This window comes from Hemitrygon akajei, unplaced genomic scaffold, assembly GCF_048418815.1.
Source record: "Hemitrygon akajei unplaced genomic scaffold, sHemAka1.3 Scf000071, whole genome shotgun sequence".
Taxonomy (NCBI): domain Eukaryota; kingdom Metazoa; phylum Chordata; class Chondrichthyes; order Myliobatiformes; family Dasyatidae; genus Hemitrygon; species Hemitrygon akajei.
Window position 1 is genome coordinate 3,989,144 of NW_027331957.1, and position 16,599 is coordinate 4,005,742.

A 16,599-nucleotide genomic window follows, 5' to 3' on the forward strand; every position below is an offset into this window, starting at 1 on the left:
TAGGTGAGGGCAGCGCAGTTGATGAAAAATCTACTTGAATTTTTGTAAGGCATTTTACAAGGTTCTACACGGTAGGCTTATTCAGAATGTCAGAAGGCATGTGGACAAGGGAGGTTTGTCAAGGTAGATTCTGAATTGGCTTGGCTGCAGAAAGCAGTGTGTTGAGAGCATGTGTACATTCGGATTGGAAGGCTGTGACGAGTCGTGTCCCGCAGGGATCGGTTCTGGGACCTCTACATTGCGTGATTTTATTAACGACCTAATGTTGGGGTAGAAGGGCTGGTTGGCAAATTTGCAGGCGACAAAAAGGTTGGTGGTGTTGCGGCCAGTGTAGAAAAATCTCGAAGATTGCAGAGAGCCATTGATAGCATGCTGAACTGGGCTGAGAAGTGGCAAATAGAATTCAACCCGGAGAAGTGTGAGGTGGTACACTTTGGAAGAACATACTCCAAGGCGGGGTACGTGTCCACAGATCCCTGAAAGTTGCCTCACGGGTAGATAGTGTAGTTAAGGCAGCCAATGAAGAGTTAGTTTTCATAAGCCGAGGGTCACAGTTTAAGAGTCGCGGCTTATTGATGCAGCTCTGTAAAACACAGGTTAGCCCACACTTGGAATACTGTGTCCAGTTCTGCTCGCCTCATTATAGGAAGGAGGTTGAATCTGTGGAAAGGGTGCAGAGGAGATTTACCAGGATGCTGCCTGGTTCAGAGAGTGTGCACTATGAGCAGAGATTAAGGGAGCTAGGTCTTTACTCTTTGGACTGAAGTAGGATGAGAGGAGACATGTTAGAGGTGTACACGATATTAAGAGGAAAAGATAGAGTGGACAGCCAGCGCCTCTTCCCCAGGACACCGCTGCTCAAAACAGGAGGCCATGGCTTTATGGTCAGTGGAGCAAAGTTCAAGGGGAAAATCAGAGGAAGGATTTTTACTCAGAGAGTGGTGGGTGCGTGGAATGCACTGCCTGAGTCAGTGGTGGACAACCAAACAGGTTTATGGGGTATTTAATGTGGGGTTTTATATGGGAGCAGGGTATAAGGGTCGGCACAACATTGTAGGCCGAAGGGCCAGTACTATGCTGTATCGTTTTCTGTTATATGTTCTATACCAGTTCAATCACACACACCCGGGGTCAGTCACATGGTCAGCTCCTTGCACAACGTTGGAGTTACTGCTGCTCACTTCCACCGGATATCGATTTCTCGCTTCTGAGCTTCTCTACGTCTCTGTGTGTACAGGCCGGTCGTGTGGTTTCATACCATTTCCTGCCAGTGACTGGAAACTCACCACCTGTCCACAGCCCTCTTTCCACTCCCCCACCCTCCTCTGTTTTATCTCTGGTCTCACATACACTTATTATCTCTGAGACAGACACACTGTTGGAGACTGCAGGAATGCTGAAAAACTGGTGATTGGTGGGAGGGAGGGAGAGAGGGAGTGAAGAGAGAGATTCACTCTGTGACTGACCCCGGGAGTGTGTGATGGGACGATTTGGAGGGAGATACACTCTGTGTCTGACCCCGGGAATGTGTTTTGGGAGACTGTGTTGGAAACTTCGGTCTGTCTGCCAACAGGACTATTTGATGAGAGAGTGGAGAGGGAACTACACTTACTCTCTCTAAACCGCCGATTCTGTGTGACTTTGCAACTGAAGCCGTGAAAGTGTGATGGGCAGGTAGGAACGATTCCCTTTTCTCTGTCTGCCTACCGGCGAATGTGATGAACGGTGTGCGGAGAGATTCACTGTTCATTGGTCCTATTTTCCAGAGCAGACGACTGGGGGCAGCAGCATTGTTCTAACTCTGCTTGACAGCGTCTTGAATTAAATTCAAAAGAGGAAAAGATATGTGTGATAGATACACACCAGAATGATGCTCCCTCTATACTCTCCAATTACACATTCCCGGGGTCATACACAGGGTGTAACTCCCACCATACTGTCCTATCACACTCTCCCGGTGTCAAGCACATAGTGAATCCCCCTCCCCACCGCCCAATCACAAAGTCCTGGTGTCAGACATATGGTGAATCACTTTCCACACAGCCCCATTACACACTCCCGGGACTCGACAGAGAATATAGACCCTGCACACTGTCAAATTGCACTCTCCTGGGGTGCGACACAAAGTGAATCTCCCTCTATGCCGTTACATCACACACTCCCATAATTAGACAGAGTTTAACTCCCTCCATTTGCCTCACTGAAAAGGATAGAATCAGAGGGTGGTACCGGAAGACTGGAGGGAGGAGAATGCTGTCCTCTTCTTCAAAAGGTTAGTAGGAATTGTCTGGATAATTATAAACCAGTGAGTCTGACGTCTGTGGTGGGAAAGTTGTTGGAAAGGATTCTTAGGGAAAGAGTCTATGGGCATTTAGAGAATCATGCTCTGATCAGGGACAGTCAGCATGGCTTTGGGAAAGGCAGGTCGTGTCTAACCATCCTCATAGAGTTCTTTGAGGAGGTGACCAGGCATATAGATGAGGGTAGTGCAGTGGATCTATTTCTACACGTATTTTAGTAAGGAATTTGACAAGGTTCCAATATGCAGGCATATTCAGAGTCAGAAGGCATGGGAACCAGGGATGTTTGGCCAGGTGGATTCAGAATTGGGTTGCCTGAAGAAGGCAGAGGGTCTTGGGGGAGGGAGTACATTCAGATTGGGTTGTGACTAGTGTTGTCCCACAAGGATCGGTTCTGGAACCCCTACTTTTCGTGGGGGTAGAAGGATTGGTTGTCAAGTTTGCAGATGACGCAAAGGTTGGTGGTGTTGTAGATAGTGCAGAGGATTGTCGAAGATTGCAGAGAGACATTGATAGGATGCAGCAGTGGTCGGAGAAGTGGCAGATGGAGTTCAACCCGGAGAAGTGTGAGGTGGTACACTTTGGATGGACAAACTCCAAGGCAGAGTAGAAAGTAAATGACAGGATACTTGGTAGTGTGGAGGAGCAGAGGGATCTGGGATTACATGTCCACAGATCGCTGAAAGTCGCCTCATAGTTCAGTCGCGGCTTATTGATGGAGCTCTGTAAAACACAGGTTAGCCGAGCTGGGGCTTTACTATCTGGAGAGAAGGAGGATGAGAGGAGACATGAAAGAGGTCTACCAGATATTAAGAGGAATAGACAGAGTGGACATCCAGCGCCTCTTCCCCAGGACACCACTGCACAATACAAGCGGAAATGGCTTTAATGTAAGGGGGGCAGAGTTCAAAGGAGAGATTAGCGGAATGGCTGTTACTTAGAGAGTGGTTGGTGCGTGGAATGCACTGCCTGATTCAGTGTTGGAGGCACAGACACTAGTGAAAATTAAGAGACTACTACACAGGCATATGAGGGAATTTACGTTGAGGCTTTATATGGGTCGGCAAAACATTGTGGGCCGAAGGGCCAGAAATGTGCTGCATCGGTTTCTGTTCTATGTTCTGTACCGTCCCATCGCACACTCCCGGGGTCAGACACGTGGTCAACTCCTTGCACAACGTTGGTGTTACTGCTGCACATTTCCACCGGATATCGATTTCTCGCTTCTGAGCTTCTCTACGTCTCTCTGTGCACAGGCCGGTCGTGTGGTTTCACACCATTTCCACCCAGTGACTGGAAACTCACCACCCCTCCACAGCCATCTTTCCACTCCCCCACCCTCCTCTGTTCCACTTCTGGTCTCTCAGACACACTTATAATCTCTGAGACAGACTCTGTGTTGGAGACTACAGGAACGCTGAAAAACTGGGAGTGAAGAGGGAGATTCGATCTGTTTCTGAATCCGTTAATGTGTTATAGGACTGTGAGGCGGCAAATTAGCTCTGTTTGTGACCCTGGGACTGTGCAATGGGACGGTATGGAAGGAGCTGCACTTATGTCTGATCCCGGGAGTGTTTGTTCGGCCGATGCCGAGGCGCTCGCTCGCTCTCTCTCTCTCTCTCTCTCTCTCTCTCTCTCTCTCTCTCTCTCTCTCTCTCTCTCTCTCTCTCTCTCTCTCTCTCTCTCTCTCTCTCTCACACACACACACACACACACATACGCACACACAGACACACACACACACTCACTCACACACACACATCCAGACACACACAGACACCCACACACCCACACACCCACACACTCACACACACACACACACAACCGCTACAGCACATCGCCTCCCGCACTATCACCCCTTTATCCAATACCCTCACCCCCATTTCCTTTCACTTCCCCCTTCGCTTTCAGTGAAGGATGTGAGATAGAAAGGCAGAGGAGACAGAGGGAGTTGAGGAAAAAGCAGAGAGCTGGAGAGAGGGGCGAAATTGAATCTCTCCAACAATCCTCCCTTTCTATTTCTACCCCTCTCTCTACATTCCCTCCCAGTTTTTGCCCTCCCCTTCTTTCAGATACCCTTTTCTAACCCCTGTAATTCACGATTCTATTTTCCGTCAAACCATAACCTTCCCCTCGCTCTCCCTCCCTCTGTTTCTCTCCACTTGCACTACTCTTCTCCCCGCGCCACTCTAATCGCTGCAGACTACCCCCTCTCACACCCTCAATCTCCCTCGTCCCCAGCGCTTCCTCCCTCTGCTGTCGGCTCCTCTCCTCTTCGGCTGCTCATCCGGTGTTTGCTGGTCTCGTTCTGATCCACTTGTCAACACAGGCTTCCTCTGACAACGGTTGCTTCCCCTCGCTGAGCTCAGAGACGCAGAGAGCCATCGACAGGATGGCCAAGAGCGAGACCTACATGAAAAAGCAGCTCGTAAAACCGGACTCACTCTCTCCATCGGGAGGTGAGTGGGGCAGAGATGGAGTGAGGGAGTTTCAGTCTCTTTCTAACCCGGGGAGTTTGTAATGGCGGGAGTAGAGGGAGCTTCACTCTGTGCCTGACTCCGGTAGTGTGTGATGGGACGGAGTGGAGGGAGCGTCACTCCTTTTCTGATCACGGGACTGTATAATATAAACCATATAACAACCATATAACAATTACAGCACGGAAACAGGCCGTCTCGGCCCTTCCAGTCCGTGCCGAACGCTTACTCTCACCTAGTCCCACTGGCCCGCACGCAGCACATAAACCTCCATTTCTTTCATATCCATATGCCTATCCAATTTCACTTTAAATGACAATACCGAACCTGCCTCTAACACTTCTACTGGAAGCTTGTTCCACACAGCTACCACTCTCGGAGTAAAGAAATTTCCCCTCGTGTTACCTCTAAACTTTTGCCCCCTAACTCTCAACTCATGTCCTCTTGTTTGAATCTCCACTACTCTCAATGGAAAAAAGCCTATCCACGTCAACTCGATCTATCCCCCTCATAACTTTATATACCTCTGTCAAGTCCCCCCCCCCTCAAACTTGTACGCTCCAAAGCGCAATCTGTCCCCCATTATGGTACAGAGTGAAGGAAGATTTAACTCTGTGTCTGACCCCGGGAGTGTGTGATGTGACGGTGTGGAGGGAGCTTCACTCTGTGTCTGACCACAGGAATGTGTGATGGGACGGTGAGGAGGGAGATTCACTCTGTGTCTGACCCCGGATGTGTTTGATGGGACGGTTTAGAGGGAGCCTCACGCTGTTTCTGACTCTCACTGTTCTGTCCCCAGCTAAACCTGATGTATCGTATGTGGAACTTCATTTCAAATCCCTCTCTGTTCCCCGGGTCCGGACGAATGGAGGTCAGTTTCACTTTACTGGTTTGACTCTGATCAGCTGATGTGAATCTTCCTGTCGAGAAATCTCATCCCAAGCGCAGTTGACCCTGATTGTTCCCTGTTAGGCAATAGGTCAGGAGCAATGCGTGCGAGACTGGATGAGAGACGTGCTCTATGGGAGGGTGTCTGAGGAGGGAGCGCTCTGGGAAGGGTCGGGGTGGAGGCAGAGCAACAGGCGGGTTGTATAGAGGGAGGGCTGTAAAAATGGAATGAGAGACGGGCTCTATGGGAGGGTCGGTGAGGAAGGAGCGCTCTGGGAAGGGTCGGGGCGGAGGCAGAGCCACAGGCGGGGTGGTACAGTGGGAGGGCTGTGGAAAGGAATGAGGAGTTTCTCTGGGTGGGGTCGGTGCAGAAAATCCCATGAATTTTTTTGTGTGGTGGGCGTACCGTGAGAGGGGTTTAAACTGGGGGCACTGAGGGGAGCTGTGTGATGGGGCGGGTGCGGGAGCAGGGAGTGCTGTGGCATGGCCGGTGAGCAGGAGACACCTTGGGAAGAGTGGCGAGGAGGGAGGAGAGTGACAAGGGTCAGTAAGAAACGATAACTTTATAAAATGTGTATAACACTGACCCCGTTCTAAACCAACTCTCTCAACACTCTTTCTCCTCTCTCTCCCCTGCCTCCCTCTTTCTTCCCCTATCTCTCACACACTGATTCTCTCCCATCCTCTTTTCTTCCTCCACTATTTCCTTTCCCTACCGCACCCTCTCACGCTTTCCCCCCTTTCCCAACACTTCTCTCTGTCTTTTGCACATCTCTGCCCTTCTACGACTCCTGCTCTCTCCGTTGACATTCCCCTCTATCTACTTACCTTTCCCCATTCTCCCCTTTCCCACACTCTCTGCTCCCTCTCTTTCACATTCCCCCGATTACCCCTCTCTCCCTCTCGCTTACTCCTCTCTCTCCTCTGCTGTCTCTTCTCTATTTCCCTAATTCTCTACCGCTGTCTCATTCTCTCCCTGACCGGCCTGTCCGACTTTCTCTCCCAGATGGTCCGATCTCCACCTACTCAGAGATGAACTTTCGAAGAGACGATCCCCTCATCGATGAGGAAGAGGGTGCTCACATCACCTCGGGACCCGGACGGATGCCAACTACTATACAAACAGGTCAGTGTTCACAATAGTGACGCCATTCTGGAAGCGTCAGGTGTCATTTGCCCAAGTGTTTCAAATTTTAATTCATCTGCCTCGACCACTTCTCTGCGAGCTCGTTCCACCTCCTGTCTGTGATGTGTATAAATCATCTGGTTGAAACTGTAGATGGATGTGTTTGTGAGTTGCACATGATGTGAAGATGGGTACTCTTGTGGATCATGTTGAAAACTGCCAAATTGAAAAGTTCAATGCGATAGTAGATCAGTCACAGATCCGGCTGGAGAATGTAAGAGTTTAGCCCGTCATGTATCCGATTTGTGGAAAAAGAACAGAAAGTGGGCAGACAATAATACAACTGTGAAAAAATAATAAACTCTGAATCCAGACGGCCGATTCCCCGTATCATAATCTTCTGGATAAGCTTCCCCTGAGGGACCCAGTCAAGCTCCCAAATGAAGTTGACGGAGACAACACCCAGAACTCCAACTTAATCAATCGCGTAGGAGAGAGTAAAACACCTCAGGAATCAGTCAGACATTTCTCAGCCTTTGTCGAGTCAAGGAATTTGGACTCTCAGCGGTTACGGCTGAAAGTAACTGAGGATGTCAGTGACTTGGATTAAATCTCATGGACCTGATAGAATGCAGCCTCGGGTTCTGAAGGAAGTAGGCGGAGAGATTGCCGAGGCTTCAACAATGATCTTTCAGGAATCGATAGAGTATTTGGATTTTCAGAAGGCCTTTGACAATATACCGCACATGAGGCTGCTTAGGAAGATGAGAGCCCGTAAAATTACAGGGAAGTTTCTAGCACGGGGGGAGCATTGGTTGATTGGTAGAAAAGAGAGGGTAGGAATGAAGGGATCCTATTTTGGCTGCCTGCCGGTTAGTGGAGTGGAGTTCCACAGGGGTCGGTGTTGGGACCGCTGATTTCGACAATGTCTTTCAAAGACTTGTGCAGAATTTGCAAAGATAGGTGGAGGAGCGGGAAGTGTTGAGGAAACAGAGGGCGTACAGAGGGACGCAGATAGTTTAGGGGAATGGGTAAAGAAGAGGCAAATGAGACACAATTTTGGAAAGTGTATGGTCGTGCACTTTGGAAGATGAAATAAACAAGCAGACTATTATGAAGATGGTGAGAGAATTCAAAATGAAGAGTTGCAAAAGCATTTGGGAGTGGTTTTGCAAGAGACCCTAAAGGTTAACCCCCAAGTTCAGTTGGTGGTGAAGAAAGCGAATGAAATGTTGATATTCAGGTAGAGAATATAAGAGCAAGGATGTGATGTTGAGGCACCAAAAGGCACTCGTGAGACCACACTGAGAGTATTGTGTGCAGCTTTGGGCTTCTCATAAATACTGACATTGGAAAGGGTTCAGAGAAGATTCAGGAGACTGACTCCAGGAATGAGAGGGTCGCTGTATGAGGAACATCCGGCAGCTCTTGAGCTGTATTCCCTGGAATTCAGGGGAATGAGGGGGCCTCTCATCGAAACTTACCGAATCTTCAAAGCCTGGAGAGATTAGATATGGAAATGTTATTTCCAATGGTAAGCGATTCTAGGGCAAGTGGCCACGACTTTCCGATTGAACGACGTCCTTTTAGAACTGAGATGCGGAGAAATTACACGAGCGGCTGTGAAAGCCAAATTATCTGGTGCATTTAACGCTGAGAGAGATAGGCTCTTGATTAGCCCGGGCATTAAAGGGTATCGGCAGTAGGCACGGGAGTGGGGATGACTGGAAGAATTACATTTGCCCATGATTGAATGGCGGGGCAGACTCGATGGCCCAAATGTCCTCCTTCTGCTATTGTATCTTATAGTCTCATGGTCTTGTGGTATCTCCACAGCTGCTCATGGACAACAATCGAAAGTGAAGATCGGCAATAGACCGTACCGTCTGATCTGTCTACTCTGCCTGGTTACGTCCGCCCTCATCGTGATAGTGGCTGGTCTCTTGATCCACAGTGAGTGGAACGGTGTCCCGGTGGAGTCAGGCCATAAGTAAAGGGAGAGGAATGAATTGTTATTGTAAAACACCACAGTGACACCGACACGCCCCTTACCGTAACACCGATTAAAAACCCATCACCACAACACTGACACACCCCAAACCGAGATAAAGACACGGCCTTTACCGGAACACAATCAAGACTCGTCCTGACACCGACACGCCATTCACTCTACCATGAACAGCACTGTCACGGTCACGACCTTCAACGAGACACAAGAACACTCCTGACCGCGACACTGGCACGAACATCGCCGTGACACACACATGTCAGTCACACTGACCGCAACGCTCCCCTCACTGTAACATAGATATGCCTCTGACGGTATTCCTGATAAACTGCTCAAGGCGACACCGAAACACACCTCACAGTGACAGCGACACGCCCTTCACCGTGACACTGAGGTACCGTACACCGTGACACCTTCACGCTCCTCAATGTGATCCGCTCCGCCCCGCACCGTGACAAAGACTCAGAAGTCACTGTAATACCCCTTACCGAGACAGTATCACCCCTCAACATAACACCGATGTACCACTCATTGAGGCACTTACCCACACCTCACCCTGACACAGGCAAACCCATGAACTGATACCGACAGCTGAATCCACAATGACACCGGCATAGTACTCTCCGTGACACCGTCGGACAGCTCAGCGTGACACTCTCACACACACCATGGCCATGACATGTCACTCACCGTGAAACAGATATATCCCGCTCTGTGAGACCAGCACACCCCACACCATGACACAGATACTCCACCAACCGTGATCCCACCAACCCCTCACCATTACATTTCCCTCGCCTTGACATCGAGATACACTTCATTCCGATCCGGCACACCTCCCGCCGGGGCACAGAAACCTCTATCATAGTGAGACCGAAACGTCCCTCACAGAAACCGGACATGCCCCGCACGATACTGTCGTAGACCCCCATTGTAACAACAACAGAACCGTCACCGGGACATTGATAATTCCTCAGCGAGACACAGCGTGACACAGCTCAACGTGGCGCCGACGCCTCTCACTGTGCCACAAGAACATCCTTCACTGTTCCACGCTTCACCGTGACACTGACACAACACTCTCTGTGACCCGTTCGTTAGCGTGACACTGACTCACTTGTCACAGCAAACGCTAAACATCCTTCAATATGTTTCTCAGTATCACAGATACGTAAGCCTAAAGTCAGCTCCGACCGAAAATTACCATGAGTTAAACTCCTCCCTTCAATCCAAGCTTTCCTCGCTCAACTCTAATCTGTCTTTTCTTAAAGGAATGCACAGCGATCTCCGTCACCAGTTCACTGAGATGGAAACGAAGTACAGATCTATCAACGAAACCAAGGCTCAAATCTGTGAATTTTTGACCAGCAGAAAAGGTGAGGCATCATCCCCCTCTTTAACCCGCTCCCCATCACAGGGCAGGCATGGAGAGAGGAAGCGTCACTTTGTGCGTGGAATCTGGAGCGTGTAAAGAGATAGTATGGAGGATGATTCACTCTGTGTCTGACCACAGGAGTGTGTGATAGGACGGTGTGGAGGGATATTCACTCTGTGTCTGACCCTGGGAGTGTGTGATGGGACGGTGCGGAGGGAGATTCACTTTGTGTCTGACCCCTGGAGTGTATGATGGGACGGTATGGAGGGAGCTTCACTCTGAGTCTGACCCCGGGAGTGTGAGATGGGACGGTGTGGAGGGAGATTCACTCTGTGTCTGACCCCGGGAGTGTGTGATGGGACGGTGTGGAGGGAGCTTCACTCTGTGTCTGACCCCGGGAGTGTGTGATGGGACGGTGAGGAGGGAGATTCACTCTGTGTCTGACACCGGGAGTGTGTGATGGGACGGTGTGGAGGGAGATTCACTCTCTGTCTGACCCCTTGAGTGTGTGATGGGACGGTGTGGAGGGAGATTCACTCTGTGTCTGACCCCGGGAGTGTGTGATGAGACGGTGTGGAGGGAGTAACACCCAGAATCTGACTCCGGAAGTGTGACAGGACGTTGTGCAAGAAGCCTCACTCCACATCTGACCGCTGGAATGAGTGATGAGGACATGGAGTTAGTGAATGGTGTCATGGGAAACGGAGAAAGAGCTTCACTCCATGTCTTTCTCCGGTTGTCAGGAATCGGTTGCTACTGAAAGAGCTACACTGTGTCTGATTCCTGGAGTATGCGAATGGACACTGTGACAGCTGCTGAACTCTGTGTCGCACTCTGGGAATGTGTGAAGGCACGTTGTGGAGGGAGCTTCACTCTGTGTCTGGCTGCAAGATCGTGTGATTTGACAGTAACCAGCGTGCGGTCTAAACCTGTGTGTGTGTGTGTGTGTGTGTGTGTGTGTGTGTGTGTGTGTGTGTGTGTGTGTGTGTGTGTGTGTGTGTGTGTGTGTGTGTGTGTGTGTGTGTGTGTGTGTGTGTGAGAGAGAGAGAGAGAGTGTGTGTGTGTGTGTGTGTGTGAGAGAGAGAGAGAGAGAGTGTGTGTGTGTGTGTGTGTGTGTGTGTGTTTGTGCGTGAGTGTGTGTGTGTGTGAGAGAGAGAGAGAGAGAGAGAGAGGGAGAAAGAGATTCACTCTGTGTCTGACCCCGGGAGAGTGCAGAGTGTGGGGGAAACTTCACTCTGCACGCTGGTTCCGACCCAGAGGCTGTGTGACAAGGAACAGTCGAGTGGACTCCAGTCCACTTCAGGGGTCTCTGATGGGACGGTGTGGAGGGAGCGGAGCTCTGTTTCTGACACACTGAGTGTGTGATGGGATAATGTGTCGCGAGGATCAATCTGTGTCCTTCTCCGTGAGTGTATCAGGGGAGTGTACAGATAGCCTCAATCTGTGCCTGATTGGAGAGTCTATGATGGATGATGTGGTGGGAACTTCACTCTGTGCCTGAACTTGAGAATCTGTGATGGGCCGTTGTGCAGGAAACTTCATTCTGTGTCCTTCTCCAGGTGTGTGCGATAGGAAAGTGTGGAATGAGATTCACTCTGTACCTTGAATCCGTGAGTGTGTGACGGATGGTTTGGAGGGAAGGTCACTGTGCCTGATCCTTGGTAATGTGCGATTGGACGGTGTGGGGAGAGATTCACTTTGTTCCTTTCTCCTAATTTCCAGAGCAAACCTGTTCCAAGGACTTTGTCACAAATATTGACCGGCGTTATTACGTATCCAAATTTGCAACATCTTTCCGCAAAGCGATGCAAGAATGTTCAAAGCGTGAATCAATTCTTCTCGAAATCAGTTCGAGGGATGAAGCGGTATGTGCCACAGCACGGGAAGATCCCACAGTAACACAGGAATCATCACACACCCTCCGACACACAGTGAATCTCCCTTCACACCATCCCATCACACACTCCCGGGGTCAGACACAGAGTGAATCTCCCTTCACACCGTCCCATCACACACCCTCCGACACAGAGTGAATCTCCCTCCACACCGTCCCATCACACTCTCCAGGGTCAGACAGAGAGTGAATCTCCCTCCACACCGTCCCATCACACACTCCCGGGGTCAGAGACAGAGTGAATCTCACTCCACACCGTCCCATCACACACTCCCGGGGTCAGACACAGAGAGAATATCCCTCCACACCGTCGCATCACACACTCCCGCGGTGGGACACAGAGTGAATCTCCCTTCACACCGTCCCATCACACACTCCCGGGCTCAGACACAGAGTGAATATCCCTCCACACCGTCCCATCACACACTCCCGCGTTCAGACACAGAGTGAATCTCCATCCACACCGTCCCATCACACACTCCCGGGGTCAGACACAGAGTGAATATCCCTCCAGAGCGTCGCATCACACACTCCTGGGGTCAGACACAGAGTGAATCTCCCTTCACACCGTCCCAACACACACTCCCGGGATCAGAGACAGAGTGAATATCTCTCCACACCGTCCGATCACACACTCCCGCTGTCAGACACAGAGTGAATCTTCCTTCACACCGTCCCATCACACACAAACGGGGTCAGACACAGAGTGAATCTCCCTCCACACCATCTCATCACACGCTCCCGGTGTCAGACACAGTGTGAATCCCCCTCCACACCATCTCATCACACACTCCCGGGTTCAGACACAGAGTAAAGCTACCTCCACACCTCCCTATCACACACTCCCGGGGTCAGACACAGAGTGAATCTCCATCCACACCGTCCCATCACACACTCCCGGGGTCAGACACAGAGTGAATATCCCTCCACACCGTCCCATCACACACTCCTGTAGTCAGACACAGAGTGAATATCCCTCCACACCGTCCCATCACACACTCCCGGGGTCAGACACAGAGTGAATCGCACTCCACACCTCCCCATCACACACTCCCGCGGTCAGACACAGAGTGAAGCTACCTCCACACCGTCCTATCACACACTCTCGTAAACATTTTTCGATTCTCGGCATTAATCAAAGTAATTTAATTTTACAGAATTTTGTTATCTGCTCTCTTATCCGCCGAAACGTTACTTACTGGATTAGACAATGCGAGACCGGGTGAGATTTGGACTGATCTGTGGAGTGGGATTTGGGGAATGACACTGGCTTAAGGGGAGAAAATGGGATTTGTTTACGGACTGAAGTAGTTTTGTGAGAAGGGGGTGGGGTACTGGAGTTTGTTGTCGGGAGAGGATGATACAAGGTGAATATTTTAGGGAGCGATACGTGTCTGTCGCGGGACAGGACAGTGAAATATTTTGACGATAGTCAGTGGGCTCCGGGGTTTATTTTGGTGACTGAAGCAGGGCCGTGGGGATTGGGAGATGCAGTGGAATTAGTTTGGAGTCTGACACAGATCTGTAGGGAGCAGAAGGCAGAGTCGGATTGGTTTGGCGACAGGCCTTACTCTGTGATAGAGAGTTATGCAGCAGGATCAGTTTGGGGTCTGACACTGATCTGGGGGGAGAGAGTGGGACAACTGGATTAGTTTGGAGACCGACAAGCCGATGTAGGTGAAGAGTCGGTCAGGGTGTCCAGATTGCCGACTGAAGCAGGGCTGAGGGAACGGTGAGAGGCAATCGGATTAACCTGCAGACGGGCATAAACTGTCGGGAGGGATAGGAGCCGTGTGATGGATTTGGGTGACCAACAGAGGGATGGAGGATCTGATTGTGCCGATGGGATTAATTCCGGAACGGCGTATGCCTGCGGGGTGCAGGGTGTTTCGGATATTTGGATTTGTTTGGTGACTGAAATAGATCTGACGGGATCAATGGGTGTGTTCGATTCGCTTTGGGACTGCCACAGGACTGTGGAGACCGCGGGACGATGGGCCGGAGGCTGTGGGGGAGGTGGTTTGTTGGATTAATTTGGTGACTGACACAGAGCAGTAGGGAGTCATTGGGACACTGGAATTATTTTGGGAACGACACAGGGCTGTGGTGATTGCCCGGATTTAATGGGATTAGTTTGGCGACGGGCTCGTGTTCCGCCGGATCTGTTTCGTCTCTGTTCACATTTTTTAACCATTTATTGATAGGGATGATGCCACTGGTCTACTGTACAATGTGTCCTCCGGAAGGGCCTCCTGCAGTGCATGCACATCGAGAGGAGGGAGTGGCAATTGCCTTAATGATAATCACCGTTTCATCTGCGAGTATTCTGCCCCCTGCTGGCCGGATATTCCTGAAAAGATCCAGCTTCTCTGTCAACAGCCCGGAGAGCCGACTTGAATCAAATGATTACCCTGTCTTTCCCTTCCTTATCTCTCCTCCACTCTCACTCAGCCCATCCACTCAAAATCCTCCCTGCAGTCTCTGACCCTACCTGTTACTCTATTCTCCTGTTTTTGCAACCCATTTCTCCCCACCACACATGGAAAACCCCGATCTCCATCTATCCCCTTCTTTCTAGCCACCCCTCCCCCATCCCGCTCTTCCTCACTCCTTCTAACGTTCTGTCTACCCCCTTTCCTCATCCTACTTCCTCGATCTTTCTCCGCTCGCTATTTCACCACTCCCTCTTCCAACCTCTTTATATTGCCCTCCTTTTCCCCCCTTTCTACTGCACTCTCCTTCTCCACTCCGTTCCCTCTAACACCTGCGTCCCTCTGATCTCGCTCTTTCTATCTCCTCTCCACCCACTCTCACCTAAATCCTGTCCCGTCTGGGTCTCGATACCCCAGCTCTGTGTGAAAGTCTGTGCGCATACCGTCTGTCTGTGCCCCTCTTGAGTTTATGCAACTCTGTAAGGTTACAGCTACGCTCCAGGGAATGAAGACCCCGTCCTCTCTCCATCTCCGTTACACGAGTCCCAGCAATATTCCTGTAAATCTCCCTGTACATTCTTTCCGGCTCACTGGCATTTTACCCAGAGCAGGGCGACCAAAACTGTGCGGGCTCACTGACGTCCTACACCACGGCAACGTGACCTCCCGACACCTGTACTCAGTGCCCAGACCAGTGAAGACCAGCGGGCCAAGTGTCCTGTCCACTCGCATCGGGTGTTTCCTACTGGGATCTCCATTTGATTTATTGTCTGAGACTTACATGGCCTAGAATTTCTCTTTTTGCCCCATCAGTGCAGCGCAAGAATGTAAAATTAATGTAAACTACAAATATTAATAAATAACGCAAAAATGTGGAGTTAGTTCTCGTACGTTGAAAGATGTGATGGCGCAGTGGAAGTAGATGTCCCATTGCCTCTCTGTGTTTTGGAATTTCTCCCCGTTTAGGTAATAGCCCGCACATTTATTTCTACAACCAATGTGCACGACCATGCATTTTCCAATATTGTGTTTCATTTGCCAATTTGTTGAACATTCTACTGATCTGTCTGTCCTTCTGCATGCTGCCTTTCTACTGGTTGGTAAGCTGATGGAGAAGATCAACAAAAATGAACCATTTCACGCTTATCCGGGTTGAACATCTGCCACTTTCTTGCTCAGTTTTGCATCCTACCAGTGTCCAGCTGTTACCTCTGACAGCCCCCCATGCAACACCTTCAACCTTTGTGTTATCAGCAAACGTGCAAACCCATCCCTCCACTCCCTCATCCAGGTCATTTATAAAAGTCACGAAGAATAAGGGCCCCAGAAGAGATCCCCGAGACACTCCACTGGTGACCGACCTCCATGCAGAATATGACCCGTCTGAAAGCACGCTTTACCTTCTGTGGGCAATGTCCTCTTTGTTCCTATGCCGCCTTACGTTTTCAGTTAGCCTTTCACGGGTTACCTTATCAAATGCCTTGCTGAAATCCATATATATTACATCTACTTCTCTTCCTTCATCAATGTGTTTAATCAAATCCTCAAAAAATTCAATCGGGCTTTTAAGGCACGACCTGCCCTTTAAAAAGCCACGCTGACTACTCCTCGAGTTTAGTTTATAAATTGAAAGAAGGCCAATATGTTTGGCGACAGGAATGAGCTGCCAAGTGCGGATTCGGCCAGGTTGTTTTCTGGCAAAGATGTACCTGCTAAGTTGGAGCCCAGGCGCTGTTTCATAAGAATTGTGGGAGGTTTGGAAGGAGAGAGGAACTTCAGTCTAGAGGATTGGGGACCACACACTGTGAATGGGGAAGGGTGCTGGATAACCAAGGGGCGGAGCAGTTAGGAGTTGGGACTGGGTTTGACGTTTCGGAGATTCCTGATTAATTTCTGGACGCTCCGTTAAAGGAAGCGTGAGTGTCTTTGGGGAGGATACAGTGGGGATTCACTAGGATGCTGCCCGGTATAGAGGGCAATATCTATAGGCAGTGGTCAGAATTTTCGGTTTCTTTTCTCTGGAGCGGCGAAGGCGGAGGGGACAACTGGCAGAGGGTTATCCCACTAGAACAGAAACAGATGGACCAGAGAGCGTGTGT

At 50.2% G+C, this 16,599-nt stretch overlaps 1 protein-coding gene across 1 annotated transcript in view; it reads left to right on the top strand.

Annotated features, from left to right (window-relative positions):
- LOC140722186 (uncharacterized) overlaps positions 1–15,300 on the top strand; it is a 37,117-nt gene extending 21,817 nt beyond the window's left edge. The window contains exons 2-9 of the mRNA XM_073036978.1: positions 4,542–4,759; positions 5,577–5,648; positions 6,672–6,791; positions 8,628–8,744; positions 10,071–10,175; positions 11,897–12,039; positions 13,226–13,290; positions 14,273–15,300. Coding sequence (XP_072893079.1) covers positions 4,542–4,759; positions 5,577–5,648; positions 6,672–6,791; positions 8,628–8,744; positions 10,071–10,175; positions 11,897–12,039; positions 13,226–13,290; positions 14,273–14,465 — 1,033 coding nt within the window. The 3' untranslated portion in view covers positions 14,466–15,300. The remainder of the gene's footprint in view (positions 1–4,541; positions 4,760–5,576; positions 5,649–6,671; positions 6,792–8,627; positions 8,745–10,070; positions 10,176–11,896; positions 12,040–13,225; positions 13,291–14,272) is intronic.
- The last annotated feature ends 1,299 nt before the right edge of the window (positions 15,301–16,599 follow it).